The 15,173-nt window shown below is 46.5% G+C and overlaps 1 protein-coding gene across 3 annotated transcripts; it reads left to right on the forward strand.

The window, feature by feature from the left end:
• Positions 1-255: 255 nt before the first annotated feature.
• On the forward strand, positions 256-14,026 carry ETV4 (ETS variant transcription factor 4). Of its 3 annotated transcripts, none has more exons than XM_085083547.1 (12): positions 256-820; positions 893-992; positions 1,187-1,234; positions 4,700-4,753; positions 6,022-6,142; positions 6,606-6,752; positions 7,546-7,790; positions 9,632-9,706; positions 9,804-9,872; positions 10,233-10,405; positions 11,459-11,560; positions 12,196-14,026. In XM_085083547.1, the coding sequence occupies exons 1-12, from the start codon at positions 776-778 to the stop codon at positions 12,415-12,417; spliced, it is 1,401 nt and encodes a 466-aa protein (XP_084939673.1). In that variant the 5' UTR covers positions 256-775; the 3' UTR covers positions 12,418-14,026. The 3 variants fall into 3 exon arrangements, with proteins under 3 accessions (XP_084939673.1, XP_084939676.1, XP_084939674.1); XM_085083550.1 differs by having other exon boundaries at positions 896-992; XM_085083548.1 differs by having other exon boundaries at positions 259-820; positions 10,236-10,405.
• Positions 14,027-15,173: the final 1,147 nt, after the last annotated feature.

The following is a 15,173-nucleotide window of genomic DNA, read 5'->3' on the forward strand; positions in this document are numbered from 1 at the left end:
TTTTTTGGTGTGCAAATCCAAAGACAAGGGGGTTTCTTTTTTTTTTTGGTTGGTTTTGGTTTGGGTGTTTTTCATGTTCTTTTCCTTTAACATTTGTATGAGTAAACCTGATTTTGATAGGCAGAGCTTTAGTTACTTTCGCTCCAGCTGGAGCTCTGCAGCCTCGTGAATGAACTTCGGGAGATTTTTCTTTTTTTATGAATGGGAGCTCCGCTCCGCATGAATGGCAGAGTTCTGCAATCTGATTGGTCCCTCGGGGTAAAAGCCACGCCCACTGGTCAATGGATGACGGGCGAGCCGAGCTGCGATTGGCTGGCGTGCCGCAGCGCAGAGCTTCATTCACAAATTCCGTGAAACAAAGGAGTGGGCGAGCCGGGCGGTGAGCGAGGGGCCAATGGGCGACCAACCCCGGGCCCACGGTGGCCTCCGAGCGCGCTCGGGGTGGCTCCGCCGTGGGCTCCGCGTGGGCTGGAGCGGCCTGCGCTGAGAGAGGGCGCCGGGCAGAGCCGAGCGGGGCTTCTGTCCTGGGCGGCCGGGGGGTTCGTCCCTGCCGGGAGCTGCCGGGCTCTCTGCCGCCTGGTGTTCCGAGTTTCGGCAGCTGCGCCGCGGTGGCGCCTCGCCGGGGGAGGGACAGTGCGGGGAGCGGCGGCGATCGCGGTCCTGCCGCTGCTGCGGAGCTCGGCCGGCGGGGAGCACCCTGCCCGGCCCGGCCGGAGTGCCCCATCCCCGGTACGCGGCCCAGATGCCCGAGGGGAGCGGCTAGAGCCCCAGCAGCATGAAGGGGTACCTGGACCAGCAGGTGCCGTTCACCTTCCCGCAGGTGAGTGGCTGCTCCGCCGGCCGGGGGTTCCGTGCTCCGGCAGGGCTCTGCTCTGAACTGCTCCTCCTCCAGCAGCCCCCGGGCCAGGCGGCTCCCGGTGGCGGAGGAGCTCTGCTGGGCGCTGGGAAGATCCCCGGGGAGCCGGGAGTGCCCGCGGCGCAGGACTCGGAAGGTGAGGCAGGGCTGGGGGTGCTGCAGGCGGCTGGGCAGGCAGAGAGTGCTCCCCCAGCTCCTCCATCCCCTCCAGCCCCTCCATCCTCTCCTCCTGGTTCCGCCGCGGCTGGAGCATCCCTCTGTCCGCCCCGGCGCTGAGGATCCTTTCCCTTTCCCTTTCCTTTTCCTTTTCCCCTTTCCCTTTCCCTACAGAGCTGTTCCAAGACCTGAGGCAGCTCCAGGAGACCTGGCTGACTGAAGGTAAGCTCCTTCCCCGAGCTTTGCTTGGTTTTGCTCGTCTTTGAGTTGTTTGTCTTCTAAGGTTTGTCCTGCTCCTTGGCTGTGTTTGCCTGGCTCCGAACAAAAGTGGGTTTTTTCAGACTTGCCAACCTCTGGTTTGTGTAAATTAAGAGGCTGAATGACACTATTGTGCTGGGTATTTGCTTATGAATGGAGCTTGGCTGCTGGCCCGCTTTCCTGGGGACAGTTTTCGCTTCAGGCTATTTGTAACTGGTTCGATTTTATGCTAATTTGTCACTTATCTTTGTTGGTTGCCAGAACGTTGATATTTTCTTAAACAATAGTCTTTTAATTTGGGGAACAAAATGTTTCTCTCTTTCTTTTTTTTTTTTTTTAACTTTATATAATACTTTTTGGGGACCTCCCTGCAATTTACACACTTTTCAGTTTGGTGTCTAAACTGTTTAGCTTTGAACTTCAAGGAAAACTTCGAATGCCAGGAAGTCAGAATAATTCCAAGTGAAACTAGTTTTAAACGTGGTGAATTTGCTCTAATTCCAGTACTGCAGCTGATCCATTTACTAGAAAATTCAAAACACATCATCAAGTACAGACTCTTGATAAATACAGAAGTACTTATTGTGACCTAGGTACTTAAAAATATTTAACAATAAGGATATAAAGATGTGTGTGGCATCTGAGCAGGTTTATTTCCTCTAATTTTACTACAAGTGAAGGACAATCTTGTCTAACAGTTCTTTTATAAAGTCTTCAAAAAGGTATTCTCCAACTAAGCGAGATTATTAAGGAAAAAAAAATCAAATGTTTTATGTTCATTTCGAAATGAATTGAATTGAGATGACACTGATCAGGCAGTGTTTCAGGAGTGTGAGGATTGTAAGGCTGCAACAGGAATTACCAGGAGGTTGTTTCAATATTGAAACATGCAGGGAACTTCTATCAGAGCAGGAAAATAGGTATGAATTGCTGGTCATGTACCAGAGCTGCTGAATGTGCACACAGGCTGGAGATGGATTGCTTTGAAATCTTAGCACAATTTGAGCTGCCAATAAGTTTGCCTCAGAACTGAATTTTGGTAGACTTTTGATTTTAGATTTTCTGATGTCTGATAATATTTTTAGCTCACCAATCTAAAGAATTTGCATAGAATCTCTTTCAATATATTTGAGTGTTTGTAGGATGAATGTTGAAGTCCCCTGGGGTGAAGGGAAGGTCACACATAGCACTGGAGAGAAAGAGGTGCTCTGCTTTTATCCAGGATTAGGAAATGACAATGCAAACCTTATTGCATGCTTTTAGAATATAGGCAGAGATATTTTTTATATATTTTGCATAGCTCATAGCATCTAATCAGACTCCAAGTGAAATCCCTGAGACATTCAACATGTGTTTTAATTATGATTTTAGACTGCTTACCAGGGAAGTAGTTTCTCACACTGTCACTCCCATTTCCAGACTTATAACGAGGAAAAAAAATGACCTTCTGAAGCAAATTATCTTTTGGTTTTTTCCTACTCACCAGAATGTCAAAATATTTTCCTGAATGATGAAAATATTTTTTACTAATGTCTTTTGTGTGTCTCCATTTAAACATTTGTTCATGAGATGAAGACATCAGAACACTTGAGAGTACCTTCCTAAACAACGTGGAAGAAAAAGTGAAAACATGAAATGTTTTATTTATTCTTTTCCTCTATCACATTTTGGTTTTTTAAATATTTATTTATTTATTTATTTACTGTTCTTACTGTTATTTTTTTAATAAAAGAGAAACAAACCCAGGAAGGAAGCAAGCTAGAAATAAGCCATCAGCCTAAAATGTTAATGAATTTAAACCACATATACATCTGTATACGTGTGTTTATATGTGTCACTATATATATTTGTGTGATTTCAGTCATAGGTATATCTCTTTGCTATATTTTAAAAATATTTTTAATAGTGTCAATTGACAGCTGATGAGAGTCAAAGAATAATTCTGCATATAAATGGCTCTTAAAAGAAACATGCTGAAAAATCCTAGGCCTGGTTACTAAAAATCTAGTTTTGCTCTGCGCTGTTTTTCCCAGGCTCTGGTAGATTTCCTGGGTGTGGATCTGGCAGTTGGTAACTGGATGGAGCTAATTCCAAGCCAAATCATTTCTAGAAGTGCTTTAGCATTCAGAGAAAGAAAACAAAATCTTCCTTGGAGAAAAGCAGCTCAGGCAGCTCCCTGTGATGGCTGCAAGGAGGAAACTCCCATCTCCAGGTGTCCTGAGGCAGCAAACTTCATTTCCAGTGCTGCAGCTCCTGGAAGCTGAGTGGGGAATGGTGGAGTCTGTGCTGAGTGACTGTAACAAGACCAGAGTTGGGCTTCAGGTGTCTGATGATTATCCCAGTTCTTTCCAGGATAGCTGTTGGTTTGGGGAGAACAAGAAAATACCTATTTTGCAACTATATGAAGTAGATAATGAATATTCAAATTGAAATTGTCTTCTGGCAATTGTCTCTTCAGCCTTCCAGCACAGGACTGTAGCTGTCTGCAAATACCACTGCCCAGCAGTGAGGGTAGAAGTTTCCATTGCAGTTTTGCCCTTCATTTCCCACCTGTTCTGTGGCTCTGTTGCTTTCAGAGTGTAATTCTCTCAGTGACACTGTCAGTGATGCTTGCAGAGCCTCAGGGCAGCAGGCTGTGAAATCCAAACTCTCATACAATATGATCCCTGTCATTTCTTCTATTTCTATCTTTTTAAAATATTTCCATATTTTAAAATTATGCTTTTTAAAAATAACTCACAGAATGAATTTTCTAGGGGTTTTTTTCATCACTGCCCCACCTTTCAGTGTTTTTATTTCCAGTTTGTTGTCATACAGGTTATTTGAAGGAACACTGATCACAGAGCAAAGGGTTTTGAACAGTTCCATTCTTATTCACCACCTGTTAGCACAGTGTTGTTACTCCCTGAGGTTTATTTTTGTCATGTCTAGTATAGCTTAGTTTCAAGTGACTGACATTAGTGAGTTTCCATTCTTTATCTCACTTAACTTTGACTGCATCACCTTTGCTTTAGAGCTGAGAAAGTGCAATCTGCTGTCCTCTCTGCAATAACCAAACCTGCAGGTTTGCCTGTGATGTTCATGCAGCAGCATTTCCTTCAGCAATAGTGAGATATAATGAAATAACAACAACCTGCTGCAAGCTCTGCCTTCCCTGCAGTTAAAGGGATGTAAAAGTAACTGTTAGGAGTAATAAAATATGGGGAAGGTTCTCCCTAAGGTTTCTCCCAGGACACACATGTATTCATTAATTCCAAAGGGAAACTTTCCTTAGTCTCTGAAATCATCTCAGCAGAAAGCTCAGATCTTTCCTGCATAGATTTATTTCTGCCTTACTGTTAATTTTACTGTACAAAGTGCCAAAACTAACTCTTCCCTCCCTCTTTTTTCTCCCTTCCTCCCTCCCTCCCTCTCTCTCTCTCCTGACAGCTCAGGTTCCAGACAATGATGAGCAATTCGTGCCTGACTTTCACTCAGAAAACTGTAAGTAGCATGAGGATGATCACATCTCTTGGGGAAGGGGAAATCCAAATTTTGGTGCCTTTTCCCCCTGCCCCAGGCTGTTACCCCCCACATAAGCTGAAATGAAACACTTTTACTGGTTGCTCTTGTTTACCTCCTTCCCCCAGACTTGGCCTTGCAGCACAGCAGGTCTCTCTGAGTCAGATATCTTCTTTCTTTCTCTTTTTGACCTAGAACTGAGGAGAGAGATGATCCCACGTTTCACCCTGAGCGAATTAATGAGTCAGATGTAATGTGATATGGCTGCTCCAGCTAGTAGGGGCTGCAAAGAACTGGCTGCTCCTAACACATCCAGCTTCTTGAAAATTCCATGGAGTTCAGTGTACTGGAGAGAGCAGTTTGTAAATTTGGTTTTTTTGTCCCTGAGGCCCAGCTGACCCATCAGCCCTTTTTCTGGCCCTTTAGCTCTCTGCTTGCTTCTGAAGGGACATTTGGTCCTTTATGGGAGGGAGAGCTCATGGAAATGGCTGGTGCATTCTGAAAAAAACTCAGCAAAAATATGAGGTGTTAATGGATCAGGATGTTACTTCCCATCCTTAAAAGTAACCACAGTGCTGAACATCCCAGACCCAGAGCAGCACCATGGCAGCTTAAAGAGGTGGGAGTAAGCTGGGGAGGAAGGACTGGAGCTATCCTAACTAAGAAATTACAGTTTTGGTTTGAAGGGCAGATCTTTCCCTAGTTTGAAAAAGTAGCCTAAACTTGTGTACCTTTCTGGGGTTCCTTTCCTTCCCAAGTGTCAGTGACCTCCTAAGAGCAGCAGCAGACCACAGGAAAAGGCAGGAGATGCTCAGCTCATCCTTCAGCCAGGACTAGATTTTCTGAGGAACTGGGAAGCAAGTTTTGTCCCGTGCTGGATTCAATAAAGCATAAGAAGTAAATATCCACATCCTACTTCCGGGTGATGTAAACTGCAATCCACATTTGTTATTCATGAAATTCTGACAAGGCCAGAAATATCCCTCCTTGTCTGCATCAGGCTATTGCCACACACCAGTGCACTGAAAATGGAAAGAAACCTTTTTTTTTTTTTTCTCCCTGGACTGTCACTGATATTTGGGATGAGCAGAGCAGTTTTGAGATTCCCCCAGTCCCACATCAAGGGATGCTGGACTGTTAGCATAGAAGAGATTCAGCAAAGGGACACCTGCATTTGGAAATGCCTGATAATCACAGCTCTCCGTGAAGAAGAAAAGTGTCAAATTTGATCTTTCCTTTCTCTCCTGCAGTAGCTTTTCACAGTCCTCCTGCTAAGATTAAAAAGGAGCCCCCAAGCCCCTCGGAGGCCACGCTGTCCTGCAGCCATGAGCAGCCATTCCAGGCCAGCAGTGAGCAGTGCCTTTATGCCAGGTAAGGTGGGGGAGAGGCAGGAGCTGTTCTGAGATCAGTGCTGCTGCATTACCTGATGAGGGATTGTGTGACACCAGCCTGCTCTGGCTGTGTACATCAGCTCTGGGTTTGCCTCTCTTTCCTTCTCCCTGCTGCTGTTCCTCAGCCACCTTCACATCTACCCTATGCCTGTCCCCACTGCTTTCCAAAATCTGTCCCACACCTACAGCTCTGCCCACAGTGCCAGGCCCTTGCCTGGAAAAAGCCTCAGTGTGGCTTTTTCAGCACAGACCTTCCTTAGTTTTCTGCTTGAAGGGTTGTTGCTGTCAATGGACAATCAGAGAACAGGGAGTTGATGCTGGGAGTTTTCTGGCCCAGGTGGCTGCACAGAGAGCAGCAGCTTTGCCTGTGACATGTTCCCAGATGCTGCCACCAGTCCTTCTTGGAGAACTGTAATGCTGCATGATCTGTTTGACTGTTGCAGTGCCTATGATCCACCCAGCCAGTCCCCCAGCCCAGGAATCCTGATACAATCACAGCTCCAACAGCTCCCTAGACAGGACAGGAGCTTCCTGACCCCTGTGGGGCCACAGCACTCCACATCCAGCTGTGGATACCTCAGTGAAAACAGGTGAGTTCCTGCCAGGAGGAGGCAGCCACTGGCAAGGATTGGCCTCCTTGGCTGCAGCCTCCAGGTGGAAGTGGAAGTGGAAGTGGAAGTGGTCTGTCTGCAGCAAGCTCAGGATTCCCTCCTGTGGGACTCACCAGTGCTGCTGAGGGTTTGAATTCCATAACCTTAACCCTGTCAGATGCTGGGAATGCTGGGCTGTGTAGCAGCTGATGCCTTAGAATTTTAGCTTCTATATTTTTCATGTATCTGTAATCCTGTAATTCTTTAGTGTTTAACTCTAGGCTCCATATAGGGTGCTAAGCTGCCACTTTTAGTTAAAACAATTCCTCTCTAAGCCCAAAACTCAAGAACACCTTACTGTCTCAGCCCCTGAGATATGTAAACAGTGAACTGGGGGGGAGCAAACTTGGAGTCACTGGCTTCATTACCTGAAGCTGTAACTGGAGGATTAAACCTCAATATGCAAATAGGAAAAAATGTGAAATGTATGAAAAACTCGTGACCTGTTGTTCATTTTGGATGCAGCCCCTGGGTGGGCTGTGAGTGCCCTAAATGCACCTGTAGGCCCTTCAATAAATAGAACTGCTCTTTATTCTCCTAACTTTGTCTGGCCTCTCTTTTAGGTAAGCCCATCTTAGGCACCACAGCTACCCTTGGGAACATCCTTCCCTGGGCTCCTTTCCATGGCTGAGCTCCTACAGCTCCAGCAGCAGCTGAGGGAGTTTCTCAGCCAGCCCTGCAGCAGGGCTGAAATCATAGAGCCAAGCTGTCTCATGTCCTCTCTCTCTCCCAGCTCTGCCTATCAGCCACCTGGGGAGATGTGCCATTCCTTCCCATCCTCCCAGGCTGTGGCCCAGCAAGACCCCATTGCCTACCAGTGCCAGCTGCCCAAGGCCTGCCTGCAGTTCCCTCATCAGGGCTTCAAGCAGGAGCACCACGACCCTCAGTATGAGCAAGCAAACCAGGCAGGCAGCAGCCAGCAGTACCCAGCAGCTGTGGTGGTCAAGCAGGAGCAGATGGATTTCGTGTATGACTCAGGTAGGCAGAACCAGCTCCTTCTGACTGCAGGAATCAGGAATTCAGGGGTGAGAAACTCCTTGGTGGGCATCCAGCCCTGGTGGCCTTCGAGCTTTGAAGCTCAATAGCAGGATCTTGTGTTGTGTGGGAAAGTGGCCTGGTCAGTGGCTCTGGAGCAGGAAACTGAAACAGTTCTGTCTGTTCACAGCCTCCAGGATAAGGCTGGGACATCCAGCATGGTCTGAGAAAGACTTTCTGGTAGATAGCTGAAAGCTTTAGCAAGATAGGAGATAGAAGGTGATGTTAAATTAATTCAAACTAGATTAAAGCATGCTTTTTTTTTCCCCAAGGGAATAAGTAGCCAATAGGGAGACCAAAATCCATGATTAGCCCACTCACACCATCAGAAATGAAGAAAATAGTGTTTCCAGTTTTGTCTTGAAGGATATTCGTGAGCTGGAAAGTTGCAGTAAATAAGTGAGGTCAGCTTTGAAGAAATCATGCAGAAAACAGTCTGTGAATAGCAGCAGAAAGGAATGAATCAAATTTGTTGGATGTTGTACAGAAAAACTGTATTGGATTCTTGCAGCAGGAGGACTCTAATCTCTGGCAGAGGAAAGAGGCTCTGGGTGGACTCAGCTCAGGGCCAGGGTGCTGCTTGGTGTCCTTTGGAACATCAGCTTCCCCTGCTACTGCCCACAGAAACAAGGCAAGGAGAATAGAGATTTCAGGGGATGATGAGAGAAAAAAGTTTATAATGCCAGAAATAGCTCTCTAGATACCTGATCCACCAGGTGATCCCCTCATTTTTCCACAAGGGATAAATCTTAATCTTCTGTCAGACCTGCCCAAAACTCACTACCCTGAGATCACAATCTCCTCTTCCAGAGGGAATGTTACTTCTGGTTTCCTGGTATTTTAATGGACATCTGGAATTGTTCCCTTTAGCAGAAATAAACACATTAATAAAAAACTCCTGTGAGGGTACACAACTCACCACTGTGGTGATATTTATATTACACTTTCACTGGGTTGTTCTGTTCAGAAAATGTGCAAGAATGTTTTTTTTGAGAGTAGTTTATGGTTGTAATAACACCCACTCTGTCAGCTCAGAGCACTCTTCCCTTAGCATCAGCAAAATACCTGCTGGAAGCAATGGCTGGACACAGGTGTGTGAGGGAAAGGTAAATCTTTCCAGAGCTCCTAGTTCTAGTTTCATTTTCAGCTGAGAATAGCAAATAAGTTTGATTCAGGAAACACAAGATACAGAAGACACAAATTGCAGTGCACAGCCAGCACTACACACTACAGAGAGGATCATGAAAAGACTTCCTGCTTGTTTTTAACAAAGACTATTTTTCATTTTGTATTTTCTAAATGGTTTGTGAGAGTGCCCCACCATGATGTAAAAAAGCCAGGGACACCTGAGACGTCTGAAATGACATTTATGAGACTCTATCTGCAGAGACATTCAGATGCTACTGCTCTCCATTTACATCATCATAGTACCCCTGGAAAAATATAATACATTCTTAACTGGGAAAACAGCAGAGAAGTGTGTTGTTATCTCAAAGTAAGGTGAGGGAGAGGTCCAAATTTAGCCTGTTGCCAAAATTTTATATAAAAGTGATGTAGAGGTGACTGGCTGGCTATCCTGGCTGCTCTGAAGGATGGTGTGTGATAGTGCCACAAAAATGTACTACTCTAACTCCTGATTGGAAGGATATTGCCAATGAAGTTGTAGTTACCTGTCTGACACTAACCCTAAGAGGGCATTGGTTAGACAGCTGCACTCACCAGTCCACCTTATCATCCTGCCACCTGTGTTTTTGAAATAAAAGAGTTTGTTCATTGTCCTGTAGATGTTCCTGACTGTTCTTCCATGTACATAAATGTTGAGAGTTATCCAAGCCATTCAAACACAGAAGATACATTAGGTAAGAAATGCAGTGAATGTCTTCCTTTCCCTACACAGAATTTCCCTCTGGTACCACCCTGGCTGGCTGTGACTGCTGATGTTTCTCTCTCTTTCAGGCTGCAGCTATGACAAGCAGATGAGGTCCTTCACTGATGATGTCTGTGTTGTTCCAGAAAAATTTGAAGGTTGGAGAAAGAATGGCTTGGAGGTTTGGTGTAAGATAGGGTTACTCATCACCTTAGCTAGCCACTTGTGTCTACACTGTTCATTACACTGTGTTCTTGCAGGTGTGTAATGAACACACCCAGCTTTTTGGTATTCTATTTTTTGAGCTTTCTTAGCAGCAAACAGGCCTTCTAGCATAAGTAGCTTAATTGTGACATGTGCCAGAGCTGCTCTTGGAAGAGCTGCTTGGGAATTGGCCACTGTTTTATGTGAACTGAAATATTCCAGCTTTGTGAAATTGTGAAATGTGCTGGGATTTTTTCTTTTTTCCCCTGTGGTTTTTGCACTGCTGTTCTTAGGAACATCTTGTTTGTTGTCAGCAGGAGACATCAAGCAGGAAGCTGCTGGGTACCGGGAAGGACCTCCTTACCAGAGACGAGGATCTCTCCAGCTCTGGCAATTTCTGGTGGCTCTGTTGGACAATCCCACCAATTCCCACTTCATTGCCTGGACTGGTAGAGGAATGGAGTTCAAGCTCATTGAGCCCGAGGAGGTGAAGCCATGGAGGTTCTCTACAGGCTCAGGGGAATCAACCACTGTTTCTGGGGCTGCAGATTCTTAAGTGGCTTTTCCTTTGCCCTGTGAAGCTTCTGCCTGCCAGTGGTACTCGCTAGAGCCTGCAGCAAGTCAAGGCTTTTAGAAGAGGTCAAAACACTTGGGTGACACAAATACCAGGTTTAAGAAATGCTGCTTGTATGTAAGTTTAGAACCTCAGCTATGCAGTGAGTTAAATTATCCACTGCCTTCGCTTCTCTGCACACTTCACACTCAAGCTTGCAGTGACCTTTGCTGTCTTATCATGCTCCATACTTGAGGCTCACATTGAGGTTTGGAGTTTTGAACCTTACCAATTGCAGAAGTTTTCATAAGAATCTGGAAGCAGATATGTCCTAGTCTGAGTATGATTTCTATCAAAATTACTTTAACTAAAGTGTAATTTCAAATGCTGCCTTGTTCCAAGAAAAGCAGTGATACCTGACAGTATCTGGGAGATGTGTCCATAATGTCTGTTCTTATCTTGTACCAATTAGAGCTGCATTTAGCACTGCTCCTGCAACATATCAAAATTTATGGGCACTTTCAGTGCAGGTGAGTTGTCTTGGTGGGTTGATATCAGATTACAATGGATTTCTGAGTCTCATGGACAAAGCTGAAAGTCATGTAACAGGAGGAAGGTACAGGTTTTTTCCAGCTAATGTATCTTCCAGTGTGCTCCCTCATGCTTGGTCTCCTGATAAACATGGGACCCTTGAAGATGAAGTGTGACCCAGGATAAAGCAGCCCTTTAGCATCCTCCAGCTTTCAGAGTACTGCAGAGTGAGGAGCAGTGGTGACAGCAAATGAGCTCTGTAGTGGCCAAGAGAACTTCTCTGCAACACAGAGTGCTGGAGTTCTACTCATGTTAAAAAGCTGCTAAATCATTGATGAGTCTATTATCAAATGTTTGTGTGTGTCATGATACCATCCATCAAAGGAGCAACAGCTGGATAACGTTCTTTTCCTTTGGTTCCCAGACATTCCTACAGTTTGATGCTTCATTCTGCAGGTGGCCAGGCTGTGGGGGATCCAGAAGAACCGTCCAGCCATGAACTATGACAAGCTGAGTCGATCCCTTCGCTACTATTATGAGAAAGGCATCATGCAGAAGGTCAGTTTGCAAAGCAGGAGAAATCTTCGTGCTTTAAGTGATGCTTCTCTTGTTTGAGACAGGAAGTCCTACAGACAGAATGTCCTGGAGCTAGCCAGGCATCCCAAGCTTGCTCTCCCCAAAATTTTTCTTTGTCATAGTTAAATGGAGAAGCTGTGAAGGAGCTGAATGTGGGCAATGCATGAGAAATAAAACAAAGGGGGAATTATGATTTCTTTTTCTGTATACATCTGCGGTCAGGAAAGTTGGAATTTAGGCAGCTTCAAGGAGATATAATCAGTCCTTCCTCTTGTGAGAGAAAGGCTGCCTGGAGCTTGGTCCCATGTGGCAGGGATGGCATGTGGCACATCCAGGGCACTGCAGAGATGGTTGGGAGAGTAACTGTCACAGTAGAGACTGTTCAGGGACTGCTGCTGCTGCTGTTAGCTGAACAGAGTCAGCTGAGCTCCCAGGAGCTGTTCCAGGGGAGGTCAGAGCAGCAGAGAAGCAAGAGGACAACACAGGGAGAAATTTACAGCTCTGCCATGTCTCAGGGCAGGCAGATGTTTTTGCAAACCTTCTCAGGTGCTGGGGAGCATCACCCAGTGCTGCCCCAGAGCCTGCAGCACTCACCTCACCTCCTGTGGTCCCTGCAGGTGGCTGGGGAGCGCTATGTGTACAAGTTTGTGTGTGAGCCTGAAGCTTTGTTCTCCATGGCCTTCCCTGACAACCAGCGGCCGGCGCTGAAGGCAGAGCTGGAGCGGCAGATCAGCGAGGAGGACACAGTGCCTCTGTCTCACCTGGAGGAGAATGGATCTTACCTGCAGGACTTTGGCAGCTTTCCTGCACAGCTTTACAGCAAAGGCTACACCTACTAGCACTGCTGTGCCACACCTGGCTGCGTACAGGAGATGGATGGTTAGGATCCACTTGGGATCTGCATTGTTTCAGGCCAGCACTAAACTCTGGACACCTGCTTTGGTCAGGACAAGTGTTCAGGTACACAGTGGATAATCACCTCACAGGGCTCTCGTGTGTTTGTGATAAAAGTCTCTGAATGAGTCAGGATGGGGCACATTCTCAGCCCTGCAGACATCTTCTGAGCAGCAGAGCTACAGCCTCAGCAGCACAGCAGGTAATCAGTGTCTCGAGACATGAAACACGCCTGGCACAATCCTTCTCATTGCACAGGGAGGGGATGCTTTTTCCATGTACAAGAATGCTACAATGCTGCTGCTGACTCCATTCCTCCAGTACTGAACCTCTCTAGGAATTGCTTTCAGCTCTGACCTGAGGAACTCACTCTGCAAGTCTGATTTAGCCTTCTTCCCAGGATGGCTGCAGGACAGTGGTCACAGATCTTGGGGAATACTTGTTGTCCTGTATGTTTATTCTCCTGCCTTGTCACCTCCTTGCTCATGCCAGGAGTTTCTGGTATTTGGGCACTCTGAGCAGGGTAGGTTGAGCATTGGCCAGGATTAGACTACATGGCCCAAAACCATTTCTGGGAACTACAGAGGAGCTTGATTGCACTGGTCTGGGGCACAGTCTAAGCCAATGCCATGCTCAGGTAGAAGGAGTGTGGGAAGCAGCAAGGCCTGGGACACCAGCTCAGTGTTGTGCTGTGGCTTTTCCAAACAAAAACTTCTTCAACAAACATTCTCAGGATATTTGAAGAGCTGCCAGGCTTTTGAGTGTGTCCATTCTGGGCTTGGCTAGAAAATCACCTGAGGCAAGAGAAGAACGTGGTGGAGGTGTGATTAAAAAATGCTCTACAAAGTAACCTAAACCATACCTAGATCTTAATATAGGAATTCAGACTTAAACTCCACAGATGTTTGCATGTTTGAGGGGAATTCTGATGCGTTGAAAAGGCAACTCTCTGCAGCCTCATGCAGCACGTGCAAGTTAACTGGCAGATTTTCTACAAAAGCAAACATTTATAATGGGCACCACATCCTTATTAAGGGTATTTCATTTTTCAATTAGCAGTTAGACAGGGAGCAGTAGAGTGTAACCCATACAGAAAAAGTCTGTTTCCTACTGCTTCAGACTGGTGTTTCAGATGCTGAATACAGAACATTACCAATCCTGCCAGCATGGTAGCCTGTAGAGAAAATTCTGTATATTGATTGAAAGCCTGATTTCCCCTGATGACTCTCCCCTGCATGGCTAATGCCAACCCTCCCAGCCTCATCCCTGAGTGCAAGAGCCATGAAAGGCAGCATTCCCTGCCTGAGGAGAGGTCAGAAACCCAGAACAGTCTGCTCTGCTAATGCCTTTGCAGGCCCTGGGCAGACCTGGTGTTCTGCCAGCTCCTGACCCTCCTGCCTTGCCCTGCACCTTCCTGGCCAGCACAGTTCCTGTGCTGTCCCAGAAGTGAGGGTGAAGGGGAACCCTTCCTTTGGTATAAGCTGCCTTTACTATTTATGAGTGTAAAAATACTATCATTAATAAATTGGTCTGTCTTTGGCCAGTGCAACTCCATTGATTCCCTGACTGGTCCTCCTTTACCTTCTGAGCTTGCTTTGCATATCTTGGCACCAACTCACAGCTTTGGGCAGCTGATCCAGAGGGATCAGGCATGCATTGTTTACTTCTGAACCTTGATGGAGTTCAAGAAATTAACACTTTGCTCCCCTGCCATACTCACAGCCAGGCCTGCAAGATCCCAGTGAAATGTGTGACCTCCAGCTGTATCTAGTGTCAGGGGAACATCACTCATGCTCACAGCACACTGCCCTCTGAAGTTTAAATGAGTTTTTCACTCAATTTCAGCTCTGTCTCATGCAGCAGCACTTGCTGGGAAGGTGATCATGTGCCACCCCTGAGCTGGGAGCAGGGCCAGGGCAGAGCAGGAGGAGCACAGCCTGTCCCCAGCACAGCCAGGGACCTGCCAGGGCACAGCCACCCATGTGGGCCTCAGGCAAGGCTGTAGTGAGGAGTTACCTTGAGGGAGAAGAGCCTTTTTCACACTGTGCCTTCCTCAGGACAGTCAGGCACCTCCCTCTAAGGGAAGCATTTCTGCCTTCTGGAGGCTGCTGTGGCAATGCTTTTCCCAATGAGTGACACCAGAAGCTTGGTTTTCTTTGGTATCTCCATCTGTGGGATTCCCAAGGACTTTACATTTATCCAGTATTCTCTGGGCTACCCCCTCAGCCCAACAAATCTTCCTTCCAGAACTAGTTCACACATTTTGATGAAATTTTAGTTGCACATTTCATTCAGGGCAACAGATCAGCCACAGGGCAGTTCTGGGAATCAGCAAAGTAAGGTTCTCCTCACTGAGAGGCAGTGACCTCCAAAGCTCAGAGATTTATAATAACCAGATCAGAGAGTTGGGAGTCAATAAATAGATTCCACATTTCCAGTTCAGCTAGACTGAGAGGCAGCTGGGATGGAACTAATAGGCAAGAGACATAAATTTCTCCTGCTGCTGCTGAAAATGAGCAGGAGCTTCCAGGAGGGAGATAAACAGCTCCCACAGAACCCCATAAAACACTCTCAGGAAGGCTTCTCTAAGTCAGAGCCTAAGGAAGAATTTGTTTTTATTCCTAAGCACCACACCTCCACAATTTTTAAATCCCCTCTAGGGGTGGTGACTCCCCCACTGCCCTGGGCTGTCTGTGCCAAT

The sequence above is a fragment of the Lichenostomus cassidix genome, chromosome 27 (assembly GCF_008360975.1).
Source record: "Lichenostomus cassidix isolate B80296 chromosome 27, HeHo_3.0, whole genome shotgun sequence".
NCBI classification, from domain to species: Eukaryota; Metazoa; Chordata; class Aves; order Passeriformes; family Meliphagidae; genus Lichenostomus; species Lichenostomus cassidix.